The sequence below is a fragment of the Triticum aestivum genome, chromosome 4B (assembly GCF_018294505.1).
Source record: "Triticum aestivum cultivar Chinese Spring chromosome 4B, IWGSC CS RefSeq v2.1, whole genome shotgun sequence".
Classification (NCBI taxonomy): Eukaryota; Viridiplantae; Streptophyta; class Magnoliopsida; order Poales; family Poaceae; genus Triticum; species Triticum aestivum.
In genome coordinates, this window is record NC_057804.1 from 145,763,490 (window position 1) to 145,781,014 (window position 17,525).

Below are 17,525 nucleotides of genomic sequence, written 5' to 3' on the forward strand. Positions count from 1 at the left end.
TTCAGGGCCGCCGCTCCGCCGACTTATGGTGCTTCGGCCACCGCCGCATGGCAAGGGATCGCCGCCCCAGCCACCGCCTTCGGATCTCACGAGAAGGGCCGCCCCTGCCGCCTCAGACGAGATCACGCCGCATCCACCCGCCCAGGTGCCTTCAGCGCCGGGCCCGCCGCCACCACGGCCCTCGCCGGCGGCAGCGGCGACAGAGGGAGGCGCGAGAGGAGGCCTGCGGCGCTAGGGTTCGGGGGGCCCTAGCGTCGCCTAGGGGGAGGCGACGCGAGGGGGAGGGCGACCCAGATCGGTTCGCAGTGGCAAACGTGGACTTTACTTCTCACCTACGGATATTGATGTATTTTTTGTTATTTATTATGTGTTCTTTGTAAAAATCAAAGGAATTAACCTTAATAGCAGGTGGTGTAATGGTGTGCTCATCCCCACCAAAAGTTAGCACTTGCCTAATTCAAAGAATCATTAATCCACTCAACTAGGGTCCTCGTGTTAGCTAGGGTGCCGTTCAGTAATCACTCCATCACGAATGGAATGGTAGATCCATCTGCCCCCAACGTCCAACAACCTCTGCAGCCTCGTCGAATTGATCATCCTGCCACCGGCGATTTGCTTGACAGGTATACTTCAGTGTGTTTCCCTATCTCTTCTTCGTGGGAAACCTGGCCTATTTTTAAGCCATTTGATCGCTACTACCGCTGCTTCGTTACACTACTGTAAGCTCGTAATAAGAGAACAAATATGGGTCACGCAGCAGCTGCCAACATCGTGGTGGTCGCTGTGGTTGCGGCGATGCTCCTCGCGGCGGCGCACACCGCGGACGCCGCCATCAGCTGCGGCCAGGTGAACTCTGCCTTGGGACCCTGCCTCACCTACGCGCGCGGCGGCGCTGGCCCGTCCGCAGTCTGCTGCAGCGGCGTCAAGAGACTCGCCGCTGCCACCCAGACAACTGCCGACAGGCGCGCCGCGTGCAACTGCCTCAAGATCTATGAAGCACCGATACGGCCAGAACTGGTGTATCGGCGTACTGCACGCCGCCGATACTCCGATACGCAGGATACGGCTTCGATACGCGTATCCCAGGAGTATCATGATTTTAGATTTAAAAAGAAAGAAAATAAACTCGATACGCACTGTGGAGACGGCAGGATACGGGCGGGACACGGGAAGGACGTCGCCAGCCTCAAGCCCAATAAGAAGCCCATGAGCCTAATCGGGCGGGGGACTGCAGGAGCGCGCCGCCGCCGCCGCCTGGAATCGCCTTACTTACCACGCCGCCGCCTCGGCTGACTCTACTGGAGTCTTCTCCGTCGTCGTCGGAAGAACTGCTTGATGTGTGCTTGGCTGCTGCTTCCTGTGTGCTTGGCTGACTACTTGTGTGCTTGGCTGATTCGCTGGCCCCGAGTGATGTGTGCTTGCTGCTTGGTATTGCTTGCTTGCTGATGTGTGATGCTACTGTACTGCCTACTGCTAGGGAAGCTGCATCGTATCTACTCCACTCAATACTGTGCTGCCCGTTTAGAAACAAACCCACTCTAGCTCAGGGCATATTTGTATAGCACAACAATGCAATTTTGTATCCCTGTGTGTAGCTAAACTAGTGGTTTTAGAAATTTAGCATGAAGATGTTTGATCTCATCTCCCACATTCTATTATGTTTGTTTTATTACATGCGATTTTATTAATTATTTATATATACTCACCGTATCGCTATATTGATGTTTCTAAAAATTGCCGTATCTCGTATCGCCGTATCCGTATCGCGGTATCGATGTCACCGTATCGGTGCTTCATAGCTCAAGATGGCCACCGGCCGCATGAGCGGGTTCAAGGCCGGCAACATCGCCAGCATCCCGTCCAAGTGCGGCGTCAGCGTCCCCTACGCCGTCGGCGCCTCTGTCGACTGCTCCAGGGTGAGCTGATCTGGAGAATGCAGATCACCCGTGACCGGCATTTAGCTCGATCGGTCGACGCTGATGAGTTAAGGTTACACCTCTATAAATATACATGTCTATATCGAATAAAAGCTGAGGACGTGGGCATAGCCCAGTGGTTGGGGGCGCATGATTGTAAACCTAACGACCAGAGTTCGATCCACATCGGGGACGAATTTCATAAACCGTGGGTGCTAGTGCCCTTGGAGTTTCATTTTTTTTTATATCGAATAAAAGCTTGGGTCTCCATGCATGATGGGTTGTACGACGTGTCGTCAGGCCCTGCGCGTGGTGTGCATGCATGTACGTCGAGCCAGCTCTCGACGGCCACGACTGAATCTATGTTTCCTTCCGTGTGTGCAAGAGTGACAGTGTCGGTGGATATATGTGTCAGAGTTGTTAACTTTATCTCTTGTGGAGTGCAAACTCTTGCATTAGGTACTGGCACAGGCTAAATCGTTCTCCACTAAGGACATTAAAGCATCTACAATCAGCCAGGGACACCAAATTCGGCTCCAGAAACGTCCGCGGACATGATCAGACGCGTCCACAGGTAGTAACCGGTTATACTATTAGAGTTGTGTCAAATATTATTGTACAAATAGAATTATAGTCGGCAGTGGCGGACCCAAAAATTCAAGTTAGCCGGGGCGAACATGTTGGGACAAAACAAATTGAAGCACAAATGCAAGTGTTTTCAACACAAAAAATGGCCTTGAAAGATTCGGTTTCAATATGGATAAGATTCAATTGGCCCCGTTTGATAGCTCAGTTTTTCTAAGTATTTATAGAATACTGCAGTTTTTGAGATTACCATGGTTTTATTAACCATGAGCCGTTTGTCTATCACTAAAAATTGTGGTTTTAATATTGTGGTATTGGCAAAACCATGGTATTTTCTTTGTATTTAAAAAAGAATCCTGGCCCTCTTTTTTTAAAACCGAGCTAGCCAAAAAGAAACACCTCACATTATCTTCTCGTCAAGCTGCAACCTGCTAGCCGAGCGCGGTGCCAGTCATAGCATCTGTTGCTCTGCCGCGGTGCACTGTCTTCTGGCTGCAGAGCTAACCTACTGCTCCTCTTGCTTGTGCGATTTTGGCCCATTGGTGCCAGCCACAACACACGAGGGTCCATATCCAACTAATCAACCAAACCATTGATAAGTGGTGATGATGATCAATAAATCAACCTGTTTATGCATGCTGGTGGTTTTTGTGCATGGACCTTCAGTTTGCAACGGGTAGCTTGCTAGGAACACGCATGTTTCGAACTGTTCTCAAATGGTTAGCTAATTTACTTTGCTCCATACAGCACTGACCAAACAGGTCTCGGTATTGACAATACTTCAAAATACTTTGATATATCAAGAACAGAGTATCTAGTACCTACAGACAAAAATAATGTAGATTTTCAATACTTCAGTTTAAGTGATACTTTGCTATCAAACACAACCTGAATATGGAATATATATAAAAAAACATCTTATAAACTACTAACATGGTCTCTTGTTGCCTGAACACTCATTGGCTGTAACAACATGACCCAAAACTCCAAGCAAAACCTACAACATGTAAAAAGGAAAAAATTGTGTATCTAAATCTCATTGCCTACTAACATGGTCGTGAAGGTGAGCTAGGGATTGGAATTTGGAAGGCAGTGCGGGAATTTTTCTCCAACCAAACACTGTTTTTTAGGGAAAATCGAATAGTACTGAATGGAACGATTCACCAGGCAGGCTACAGGCTGGTCCGCATGGTATACGTGGTGTCTTAAAAATGAAAAATGAGCCTTCCAAAACTAATTAAAGCCCACAAAGTCTAGCCATCTAGGCCTATCTTTTCTTTCTTCTTCCTCAGGAACATAACAGTTCGATAGAAACAGATCTCATCGTCAATGGCGCTGCTCCCCTTCGATAAAACAGAAAGGGGCTGAACTGGGGTACCCTGCTCCGCACCAGGAGAGCCGGGGCGGCCGTCCCTGCTCGCCCCAAAGGTAGGTCCGCCACTGATAGTCGGACTCTGAGTCATATGGTCTGTAGTTAGGATATGGAGTTGTGTCCTAATAAAACACTTATCCTAGGCCTCTTATATACGTGGGGTAGACACTATTGTAACTTATGCCAACATAATAGCACAGGCACGCAGGGGGAACCGGCGGCGTGTGCCGACGCCCAAGCGGCCGGGATGCGGTATTGTAGCGGTGTCACGGGAAGGAGTGCCCGTAGTCAGCCCCCGGGGATGTAGCCATATCGGTGAACCCCGTTAACAAATCTCGGTGTCATGCTCGTGTGCTTGTTTGGTCCTCGATAGATAGACTGTGCGTCTCGGATTAATTCTGACAAGTGGTATCAGAGCATTTGTTAACATGCATCGAACCTCCATGTACATTGAACTTGATATTATAAAATGAGCACCGCTGTTACTCCCAGACTTCACGTGACTCCATCTGCAACTGAAGTCCCTTCTTATCTTCTTCACAATCAACACTTGATCAAAATCAAGTTTCTCTTTACTCTGCTTTATGCTCCCAACTACCGGAGTCTTCGTTCAACGCCATCGCACATCGATCACAGACCTGCGTGAAAGTGAACAAATCATATATTCAACGCCACATATAAGAGTTACATGAACTCAACATCTGCTCTTTCTTGACCGTTTGTCTAAAACTTGAAGGAATTTCACCGTCGCCCTGTGTCATCCTAAGTCAAATTCACAGTTGTCTCGCCATTTTTTCCAGATAGTCCCTGACATGTCCCACCCCTATAACACTCCACCTCCTTCCTTACTTATTATCCGCACTTTGCAATGTGCACTAAACATCACAGAACATACGGCCACGTACTCTCTCAGCTTTTAACAATTTCAGACTTTCCGTCACTTTCTCAGATTCTCTATGGTCCACTCTCATCCATCTGACATGTCAAACTTGATAGATCTGATCACCAACTTGAACCTGGTACTCGCCAACACTACTTCAACACCCTCCACACACTTTTTTCTGACCTCATGACTGACCACCAGTTCCTTGGCATGTCGTCTTGTCCCGTGCTTACCGCACGCCTCGCCGCTATCACTGCGTAAAGCCTCTGTTGTCCTGGTCGAGTCTCCCAAGATCGCGAACCCACACCACTCAACCCCCACTACAGAGAACTATCTATCATCACCTACCGATGTCGAGTATCATGTCTTCATCGGACCATTGGTATCTAGTCTGACCCACGTGTCTCTCGCTATCCCGCTGAAATAGGCTTCGACTCTCCGTTAACTTACGGGGTAGCCCCTCCATCAGCACGGAGTATATGTAAGTACATTTTTCTAATACATGTTTAACGTTTTTCAAATAAAAGTTTAACATTTTTTGAATCCACGGTCAACCTTTTATCCTATACACAATTTTTAACATTTTTCCCAAAATGCTTGATTAACATTTTACAACTAGAAGATCAACGTCTTTTGCAATACATGGTCAACATTATTTGTATGCATTTTTTACATTCTGAAATGCTTGATTAATATATTTTGAATACCAGATTAATTTTTTTTAATACATGGTCAAAATTTTTCTATACAAATTTAAAAAAATTCAAATACTTGTTCAAATCTTTTTGAAGTGGTTGATAAAAATTTTATATACATGTTCAAAATTTTCCATCTTTTTTAATACATGGTCAACATTTTTTATACACATTTAACATTTTCTAAATTCTTGATTAACACTTCTCAAATAATTGTTCAATATTTTTTTTCAAATGCTAGATTAACATTTTTATATACAGGATAAAAAATCATTATATTTTTAATACATGGTCAACATTTTTGTATACATATTTAACATTTTGAGTTAACACTTCTCAAACACGTGTTCAATTTTTTTTTCAAATTCTTGATTAAATATTTTAAAATATATCATCAAATTTTTTCATAAAAAGTTTTACATACATTTTTCATATACGTGATAACTATTTTCTCGATACACGTTTAACATTTTTCAAATGCGTGTTTAACATTTTTAAATTATTTTTGTAAAATTATTTTTGTTATAGATGTAACTAGTTTTTTACAAATATAAGAAAAAGAAAAAAATACAAGGCAAAAAAGTGAATAAAAACGTTTGAAAAAATGCTCAATGCCAGCGGTCTTCGCTGGGCAGGTCAATTATGGGCACTGCTTGAGGCGAGTGCTCGCGGGGTGGCCTATGTCTCGCATCAAGCGACACAGGAGCGAACCCCTCGCTGAAGGCAAACGGCACTAGGGCCGGCCCACGCGCGCAGTATACAGCAGCCTGTTTTCTGTTTCGTTTGTTTTGACATCTTTTGTTTTCGTTTTTTGCTTTCTTTTTTTTAATTTATACTTTATAATATTCTAAATATATATATTACAAAAACGCTCTTCAAAATACACATTTGAAAAATGTTGAACAGGTATTTGAAAAAGGATGAATAAGTATTAAAAAATGTTTCACCAGATATGAAAAATGTTGAATAAGTATTTGAAAAAATGTTAAATAATTTTTTAAACTGTTGATCAAGTATTTTAAAAATGTTGAATAAATATGAAAAATGTTTATTAAGTATTTGAAAAATGTTGAGCAATTAGTTGAAAAATGTTGAATAAGCGTTCGGATAATGTTGAACATGTATACAAGAAATGTTGATCACTTACTAAAAAACTGTTTTTGACATATATGAAAATGTAGACTGAAAACAAAGACAAACATAAGAAAAAATGGAGAAGAAAAAAGAAAACCAAACAAGAATTTGAAAAAAAAATGTTGAACAAATATTTGAAAAATGTTGATCATGTATACAAAAATGTTGAACAAGAATTCAAAAAATGTTGAACAGGTATTTGAAAAAATGGTGAACAAGTATTTAAAAAATGTTAATCTTGAATTTGAAAAATGTTAAAATTGTGTATACAAAATTTTTGCCCATGTATTACAAAAATGTATGATTTGTATTGGAAAATTGTTAGACGTGTATTGAAAAAGTGTTGTTGACATATACAAAGAATGTAGAATAATAACCAAAAGAACAAAGAAAACCAAATATAGAAAAAAAAATAACCAATATGTATGATGGTGGTGGTGGAGTCAGAATACCGGCAGGGCTTCGCTAAGTGAAAAGCCGTGAACGAGAGCTATGTCGGGAGGGAGAGACGGGGCAGCAGCCAAGGCCAATATATTGGGCTGCTTTGCTACGCCCCTCCCCTATATTTATATGTGTGGGAGGGCTGGGAGTTCAGCCAAAGAGGGAGAGGACATGGACTCCAAGTCCAATCCTATTCCTACCAGGACTCCCCTTTTTTCCCTTCTCTAGCTACATGGGCTTTTGAAGACTTGGTGCGCCTAGCCCAATAAGGCCAGACCGCCTCCCCTCAGCCCATGCCAGCCTTGGGACGTGGTGGACCCACTTGTTGACTTCCAGACCCCTCCGGAATCCACTGGAACCTTCTGGAAGCTTCCCGGTACAATACGAGAAAACTGCACATTTTTCAGGAACCCAAAATATGACTTCCCATATATAAATCTTTACCTCTCGACCATTTCGAGACTCCTCATGATGTCCAGGATCTCACCCGGGGCTCTGAACAACATACGGTTACCAATCATCAAATATCCAAATACTACTCTAGCATCAAGGAACGTTAAGTGTGCGACCCTGCGGTTCAGGAATCATATAGTCATGACCGAGACACCTCTCCGGTCAATAACCAATAACGGGACCTGGATGCCCATATTGGTTCCTACATATTCCACAAAGATCTTTTATGGTTGAACCATGATGTCAAGGATTCGGTTAATCCCGTATGCAATTCCCTTTGTCCGGCGATATGTTACTTGCCCAAGGTCGATCGTCAGTATCTCCATACCTAGTTCAATCTCGTTTCCAGCAAGTCTCTTTACCTGTTCTGTAATACAAGATCTTGTGACTAACTCATTAGGCACATTGCTTGCAAGATATTTACGATGTTGTACTACCGAGAGGGCCTAGAGATATCTCTCCGTCATACGGAGTGACAAATCCCAGTCTCGATCCATGCCAACCCAACAGACACCTTCGGAGATACCTGTAGATCATCTTTATGATCACCCAGTTACGAAGTGACGTTTGATAGAACACAAGGTATTTCTCCGGCATCTGGGAGTTGCATGATCTCATGGTCTTAGGAATAGATACTTGACATGAAGAAAGCTATAACAATAAACTGATACGATCAACTGCTAAGCTTACAGTTGGGTCTTGTCCATCACATCATTATCCTAATGATGTGATCCTGTTATCAAATGACAAGTCATGTCTATGTAGGAAACGTTAATCATCTTTGATCAACGAGCTAGTCTAGTAGAGGCTCACTAGGAACACAGTACTTGTTTATGTATCCACACACGTATTTAAGTTTCCGGTCAATACAATTCTAGCATGAATAATAAACCTTTGTCATGAATAAGGAAATATTATAATAACCAATTTATTATTGCCTCTAGGGCATATTTCCAACTGTTTTGGCCCATGTTGGAAGAGGACTTAATTACAGAAGTGATGAATGCCTTGAATTCAGGCAAGATACCTGAAGGGTGGAATGAAACTATAATAGTATTAATTCCCAAAAATGATGATCTAAGAAAAGTGACAGAATATTGGCCTATCAGTCTTTGTAACGTAGTTTAAAAATTATTAGTAAGGTTCTGGCCAACAGGCTCAAACAGATCTTGCCAGAGATTATAGGGGAACATCAGGGTGCCTTTGTTCCTGGTAGAATCATTACTGATAATATCCTTGTTGCCTATGAGTGTTTTCACTCGATCAAAAAGAATAGAAAAAGGTAAGCAAGGTCTTTGTGCGATAAAGCTAGATATGTACAAGGCATATGATAAAGTAGAATGGTGTTTTTTTTTGTGAAATGGTGAGGAAAATGGGCTTTGTGGAGGAATGGATCAATCTGATAATGGAGTGTGTCACATCGGTTAGCTATAGGGTCATATTCAACTCACTGGAGACTGAGAGTTTTTCACCAACAAGGGGGCTTCGGCAGGGAGATCCTTTATCCCCATACTTATTCGATTTGTGTAAAAGTACTATCAAATATGTTATCCAATGCTGAGTCTGCAGGGGGTCTCATGGGGGTCAACGTATGCCGGGATGCACCGCCGGTATCTCACCTTTTATTCGCAGATGACTCTCTTATTCTTATGAATGCAAGTGCGCAGAATGCAACATGTTTAAAAAATATACTGGACTCTTATTGGCAGTCTTCTGGACAGTTGGTTAGTGTTGCAAAATCTAGTGTTTTCTTTAGCCCAAATATTGAAGTAGAAATAAGAGCACATGTTTCATAATTTTGGATGTCCTGACGTAGGCTCTTTCAGATAAATATTTAGGGTTACCAGCTGGTGGGTGTAGATAAAAGTGAATGTTTTGCTCATTTGGTGGAAAGGGTGCTGAAAAGAATTGGAGGATGAAAAAAATCTTTTCAGTGGGAGGGAAAGGAGTGCTACTCAAGGCGGTGGCTCAGGCCATACCAGCATTTGCATTGTATGTATTCAAACTTCCAGAAAAAATTGTAAGGGGGTAACTGATGCAATCGCTCGGTGTTGGTGGGGAGATGATGTCAACGACAAGATGCACTGGTTTGCTTGGTGGAAATTATGTATTTTCTGAAACTAAGGGGTGGACTTGGCTTCTAGGATCCACATTGTTTTAACCTTGTGCTACTTTCAAAATAGGTTTGGAGGTTGTTATGTAATCCATAATCTTTGTGTGAAAGATGAAAAGTGGGGCTTCTTTTACATGGCAAAGCATATTGGGAGTACAAACTTTCAACATGGGGTGTATTTGGTGGGTAGGAGATGGAAGCCAAATAAATATTTGGGAAAGCTCTTGGATCCCCAATAGCCCATCAGGTCATGTTATCACACCAAAGGGTAACAATCTTTTGACTTTGGTAGCTGATTTGATTGATCCTATTACGAGATCTTGGGATGAGAAACTTGTGAGAGAGACCTTTTTTTGCTATTGATGCATCACGAATTCTTGCCATACCCTTGTCACAAAACGGGATGGAGGATTTTGTTTCATGGAAATACACAAAAATGGTCTCTTTACTGTAAGATCGGTGTACCATGTCGAGTGGAATCATCAATTTGGTGTTGTTTAGCATTTGGTTCGCCCAGGAGGATCAATTGAGGCTCAAACATGGAAAAAACCATGGCCTACAGATGTTGCAGTAAAATTAAAAAAAATTGCTTGAAAAACTCTTCTTGATGTCCTCCCCTGTTACGGGGTGTTAGCTAATAGACACATTATAACATCAAGTAAGTTTCCTAGGTGCTCCCTGGAATGTGAGGATATCAAACATACATTATTCGGATGCAGTTTTGCAAAAGAAATCTGGAGGAAGTTGGGATTATTGGAGATGGTTGAAATGATCATGGCTGTGGAAAGATCAGGAAGTTTGATCCTTGAAGAGTTGCTCCATGCAAGGGATATCGTTCCTTCAGGTCATGAGCTGGATAACATAAAAGAACTCATCTTGACGACGACATGGTATATCTGGTGGCGTAGGAGGCAACACATTTTTGGTGAAGAGCAAAGCCCACCCGATATAGCAGGGATGTCAATCCAAGTTATACTGTTAATAATATAAGGGCATAGAGGAAAAGGGTAGAGAAGAAGAAGAGTGTATGGAAGAAGACGCGAGAAGGTTTTGTGAGTATCAACGTAGATGCAGCATTTGATGAAAATACATCTACAGGTGGTATGGGAGTAGTGGCCAAGGATGATATGGGACGATTTCTTGCTGCGTGTAATGAACAAGTTCCATATGCAATTGATGCGGCTACCACAGAAGCTTTGGCTATCAAAGGGGGTCGCTTTGGCTAATGAGATGGGCTTCTACATGATTATAATTCAGTCTGATTGTCTTGAGGCCATTGAGACTATGCATGGAGGAGGTTTTTCTTCAACAGCAGCTTCCATACTTTGAGGATATTAATATTCAAATTACTACTTTCAGTAGAGTAGATTTTTTTGTTTTGCTATAAGGATGCAAATTCTGTTGCCCATGGTCTAGCTAGGGAGGTCGATCACAACCATAATATTTGGGTTGATGAACCTCCTAGTTTTATTATTTCTTTGCTTGTGGATGATGTAGTAACTATTTGACAACAATAAAGTGGGCCATGATGGCATTCCTTCAAAAAAAAGTATCTTGGGGATGCCCTGTGATGTGGGGGCTTCTAAGAGTGGGGCGTTTAAATACCTCAAGGACCGTTTGTGGAGCAAGATTCAGGGGTGGATGGAGAAGCTCCTATCTGTAGTCGGTAAGGAAATCTTGGGGAAATTGGTTGGCCAAGCTATATGGTGCATTCTATGTCATGTTTTAAACACCCTAGAGGACTTTGCCAGAAATTAACCTCTATGATCAAATCCTTTTGGTGGGACAGCAAGCAAGGTCAACGAAAACCATATTGGGTTGACTAGGACACAATGAGTATGCTGAAGTATATGGACGGACCGAGTTTCCGTGATTTTGAAATGTTTAACTTAGCTCTTCTGGGTCATCAGGCATGGAGAATTTTGCAAAAGCCAGAGTCTTTAAGTGCGAGAATACTAAAAGCACTGTACTTCCCTAATGGTGATTTTCTTGATGCTGAACTGGGTAGCCATCCTTCACAGGTTTGGCGATCAGTAGTAATGGGACGTGAAACTCTTAAAACAATGTTGATTAGGCGAATTGGCACTGACTTCGACACTCACATATGGAACATGAATTGGATACCGAGGCGGGAAAGCATGAGGCCCATTGTTTCTTTGATATCGCAACCACCACAGATGGTGTTAGAGTTACTCGATCATATTAATGCTAGATCGAATGTTGATTTTGTCCGTCGGGTATTCCTGCCTTATGATGCCGCATCAATCCTACAAATACATGTCTACGCAAGGGTGATCAACGACTTATGGTCGTGGAATTTTCAAAACAATGGTAAGTTTTCTATCCGCTCTGCTTATCGTATGATAGTTGACATAAAGAAGGGGCGGGAAGATTGGTTAGAGTAGTGGGCTAGTGCGTCAAATAACTCTGACAATGAAAAGGTCTGGGCATCCCTTTGGAAGGTTTCAGTTTGGGCGAAGATTAAGATGTTTCTCTAGAGATTAGACAAAAACTGTTGGGGAACGTAGAATTTCAAAAAAAAATCCTACGATCACGCAAGATCTATCTATGAGAAGCATAGCAATGAGCGGGGAGAGTGTGTCCACGTACCCTCGTAGACCAAAAGCAGAAGCGTTTAGTAACACAGTTTATGTAGTCGAACGTCTTCACGATCCAACCGATCCAAGCACCGAGCGTACGACACCTTCGTGTTCAGCACACGTTCAGCACGATGATGTCCCTCGAGCTCTTGATCTAGTTGAGGCCGAGGGAGAGTTCCGTCAGCATGATGGCATGGCGAAGGTGATGATGAAGTTACCGGCGCAGGGCTTCGCCTAAGCACTACGACGATATGACCGAGGTGTGTAACTGTGGAGGGGGGCACCGCACACGCTAAGAGATTGTCTGTTGTTCGTTCTAGCGGTGCCCCCCTCACATATATATAGGTGGGAGGGGGAGGGAGCAGCAGTAGGCGTGCCCCAAGTAGGAGGAATCCTACTTGGGGCCTAATCCTATTCGGCCTCCCCCCTTTCCACGTTTTCCGAAGGGAGAAGGAAAGAGGAGGGGGGAGAAGGAAAGGGGAGGCCGAATTGCCCCCCTTCCTTTCTCTCCTCTCCCTTTCCTTTCCCCCACCCTATTTGGCCATATATGGGGTGCACCAGCTCAATAGGGGCTGGTCTGTCCCGCCCTAGGCCCAACAAGGCCTATATCTTTGCCGGGGGTGCCCAGAACCCCTTCTTGGTGACCCGATACGTACCTGATACCCCCGGAACACTTCCATGTCCAAATACTATCGTCCTATATATGATTATTTACCTCTCGACCATTTCAAGGCTCCTCATCATGTCCGCGATCTCATCCGGGACTCCGAACAAACTTCGGTCATCAAATCACATAACTCATAATACAAATCGTCATCGAACGTTAAGCGTGCGGACCCTACGGGTTCAAGAACTATGTAGACATGACCGAGACACATCTTCGGTCAATAACCAATAGCGGAACCTGGATGCTCATATTGGCTCCTACATATTCTATGAAGATCTTTATCGGTCAAACCGCATAAAAACATACGTTGTTCCCTTTGTCATTGGTATGTTACTTGTCCGAGATTCGATCGTCGGTATCCTCATACCTAGTTCAATCTCGTTAACAACAAGTCTCTTTACTTGTTCTGTAATGCATCATCCTTAGTCACATTGCTTGCAAGGCTCATAGTGATGTGCATTACCGAGAGGGCCCAGAGATACCTCTCCGATACACGGAGTGGCAAATCCTAATCTTGATCTATGCCAACCCAACAAACACCATCGGAGACACCTGTAGAGCATCTTTATAATCACCCAATTACGTTGTGACGTTTGATAGCACACAAGGTGTTCCTCTGGTATTCGGGAGTTGCATAATCTCATAGTCAGAGGAACATGTATAAGTCATGAAGAAAGCAATAGCAATAAAACTTAACGACCATTATGCTAAGCTAACGGATGAGTCTTGTCCATCACATCATTCTCCTAATGATGTGATCCCGTTCACCAAATGACAACACATGTCCGTGGTCAGGAAACTTAACCATGTTTTATTAACGAGCTAGTCTAGTAAAGGCATACTAGGGACACTTTGTTTTGTCTATGTATTCACACATGTATCAAGTTTCCAGTTAATACAATTCTAGCATGAATAATAAACATTTATCATGATATAAGGAAATAAAATAATAACTTTATTATTGCCTCTAGGGCATATTTCCTTCAGTGTCCCACTTGAACTAGAGTCAATAATCTAGTTCACATCGCTATGTGATTTAACACCAATAGTTCACATCGTCATGTGATTTAACACTCTATAGTTCACATCGCCATGTGACCAATACCTAAAAGGTTTACTAGAGTGAATAATCTAGTTCACATCGCCATGTGATTAATACCCAAAGAGTACTAAGGTGTGATCATGTTTTTCTTGTGAGAGAAGTTTGGTCCACGGGTCTGCCATATTTAGATCCATATGTATTTTGCAAATTTCTATGTCTACAATGCTCTACACGGAGCTACTCTAGCTAATTGCTCCCACTTTCAATATGTATCCAGATTGAGACTTAGAGTCATCCGAATCAGTGTCAAAGCTTGCATCAACGTAACCCTTTACGACGAACTTTTTGTTACCTCCATAACCGAGAAACACATCCTGATTCAACTAAGGATAATTTTGACCGATGTCCAGTGATCCACTCCTAGATCACTATCGTACCCCCTTGCCAAAACCATGGCAAGGTACACAATAGGTTTGGTACACAGCATAGCATACTTCATAGAAACTATGACTGAGGCATAGGGAATGACTTTCATTCTCTTTCTATTTTCTGCCGTGGTCGGGTTTTGAGTCTTACTCAACTTCACACCTTGCAACACAGGCAAGAACTCCTTCTTTCACTGTTCCATTTTGAACTACTTCAAAATCTTGTCAAGGTATATACTCATTGAAAAAACTTATCAAGTGTCTTGATCTATCTCTATAGATCTTGATGCTCAATATGTAAGTAGCTTTACCGAGGTATTTCTTTGAAATACTCCTTTCAAACACTCCCTTATGCTTTCCATAAAATTCTACATCATTTCCGATCAACAATATGTCATTCACATATACTTATCAGAAAGACTGTAGTGCTCCCACTCACTTTCTTGTAAATACAGGCTTCATCGCAAGTCTGTATAAAACTATATACTTTGATCAACTCATCAAAGCATATATTCCAGCTCCGAGATGCTTGCGCCAGTCCATAGATGGATCGCTGGAGTTTGCACATTTTGTTAGCACCTTTAGGATTGACAAAACATCTGGTTGCATCATATACAACTGTTCTTTAATAAATCCATTAAGGAATGTAGTTTTGCTATCCATTTGCCAGATTTCATAAAATGCGATAATTGCTAACATGATTCGGACAGACTTAAGCATCGCTATGAATGAGAAAATCTCATAGTAGTCAACACCTTGAACTTGTCAAAAAAAACCTTTTTCGACAAGTCTAGCTTTGTAGATAGTAACACTACTATCAGCGTCCGTCTTCCTCTTGAAGATCCATTTATTCTCTATGGCTTGCCGATCATCAGGCAAGTCAACCAAAGTCCATACTTTGTTCTCATACATGGATCCTATCTCAGATTTCATGGCCTTAAGCCATTTCGCAGAATCTGGGCTCATCATCGCTTCCTAATAGTTCATAGGTTCGTCATGGTCTAGTAACATGACTTCTAGAATAGGATTTCTATACTACTCTGGTGCGGAACGTACTCTGGTTGACCTACGAGGTTCGGTAGTAACTTGATCTGAAGTTTCATGATCATCATCAATAACTTCCTCACTAATTGGTGTAGGCATCACTGAAACTGATTTCTATGATGAACTACTCTCCAATTCGGGAGAAGGTACAATTACCTTGTCAAGTTCTAGTTTCCTCCCCCTCACTTCTTTCAAGAGAAACTCCTTCTCTAGAAAGGATCCATTCTCAGCAACAAAAATCTTGCCTTCGGATCTGTGATAGAAGGTGTACCCAACTATCTCCTTTGGGTATCCTATGAAGACGCATTTCTCCGATTTGGTTTCGAGCTTATCAGGTTGAAGGTTTTTCACATAAGCATCGCAATCCTAAACTTTAAGAAACAACAGCTTAGGTTTCTTACGGTGTCGTCTCAACAGATTTAGATGGTGCCCTATTTAACGTGAATGCAGCTGTCTCTAATGCATAACCCCAAAACGATAGTGGTAAATCGGTAAGAGACATCATAGATCGCACCATATCTAATAAAGTACGGTTACAACATTCGGATACACCATTATGCTGTGGTGTTCCAGGTGGCGTGAGTTGTGAAACGATTCCATATTGTTTCTAATGAAGACCAAACTCGTAAATCAATTATTCGCCTCCGCGATCAGATCGTAGAAACTTTATTTTCTTGTTAGGATGATTCTCCACTTCACTCTGAAATTCTTTGAACTTTTCAAATGTTTCAGACGTGTTTCATTAAGTAGATATACCCATATCTGCTTAGATCATTTGTGAAGGTCAGAAAATAACGATACCTGCTATGAGCCTCGACACTCATCGGACCGCATACATCAGTATGTATTATTTCCAATAAGTTAGTGGCTTGCTCCATTGTTCCGGAGAACGGAGTCATAGTCATCTTGCCCGTGAGGCATGGTTCGCAAGCATCAAGTGATTCATAATCAAGTGATTCCAAAAGCCCATCAGCATGGAATTTCTTCATGCGCTTTACACCAATATGACCTAAACGGCAGTGCTACAAATATGTTGCACTATCATTATCAACTTTGCATCTTTTGGCATCAATATTATGAATATGTGTATCACTACGATCGACATTCAATGAACCATTGAGTGCATGACCATAGAAGGTTTTATTCATTTAAACAGAACAACAATTATTCTGACTTAAATGAATAACCGTATTGCAATAAACATGATCTAATCATATTCATCCTCAACGCAAACACAAAATAACATTTATTTAGGTTCAACACTAATCCTGAAGGTACAAGGAGTATGCGATGGTGATCTTATCAACCTTGGAATCACTTCCAACACACATCGTCACCTTGTCCTTAACTAATCTCTGTTTATTTTGCAACTCATGTTTCGAGTTACTACTGTTAGCAACTAAACCAGTATCAAATACCGAGGGGTTGATATAAACACTAGTAAAGTGCACATCAATAACATCTATATCAAATATACCTTTGTTCACTTTGCCATTCTTCTTATCCGCCAATTATTTGGGGTAGTTCCGCTTCCAGTGATTATTCCCTTTGCGATAGAAGCACTCAATTTCAGGCTTAGGTCTAGCTTTGGACTTCTTCACGGGAGTGACAACTTGCTTTTCATTCTTCTTGAAGTTCCCTTTCTATCCCTTTGCCCTTTACTTGAAACTAGTGGTCTTGTTAACCATCAACAATTGATGCTTTTTCTTGATTTCTACCTTCGTTGATTTCAGCATCGCGAAGAGCTCGGGAATTACTTTCGTCATCCCTTGCATATTATAGTTCGTCACGAAGTTCTAGTAACTTGGAGACAGTGACTAGAGAATTCTGTCAATAACTATCTTATCTGGAAGATTAACTCCCACTTGATTCAAGCGATTGTAGTACCCAGAAATTTTGAGCATATGCTCACTAGCTGAGCTATTCTTCCCCATCTTGTAGGCAAAGTATTTTGTCAGAGGTCTCATACCTCTTAACACGAGCATGAGTCTGAAATACCAATTTCAACTCTTGGAACGTCTTATATGCTCCATGGTGTTCAAAACATTTTTGAAGTCCCGGTTCTAAGCCGTAAAGCATGGCGCACTAAACTATCAAGTAGTCATCATACCGAGCTTGCTAAATGTTCATAATGTCTGCATCTGCTCCTGCAATC

At 42.1% G+C, this 17,525-nt stretch overlaps 1 protein-coding gene across 1 annotated transcript; it reads left to right on the forward strand.

Annotated features, from left to right (window-relative positions):
- Positions 1-723: 723 nt before the first annotated feature.
- Positions 724-1,925, forward strand: LOC123094652 (non-specific lipid-transfer protein 1-like). Its single transcript, XM_044516611.1, has 2 exons — positions 724-1,007; positions 1,826-1,925. The coding sequence occupies exons 1-2, from the start codon at positions 745-747 to the stop codon at positions 1,923-1,925; spliced, it is 363 nt and encodes a 120-aa protein (XP_044372546.1). The 5' UTR covers positions 724-744.
- Positions 1,926-17,525: the final 15,600 nt, after the last annotated feature.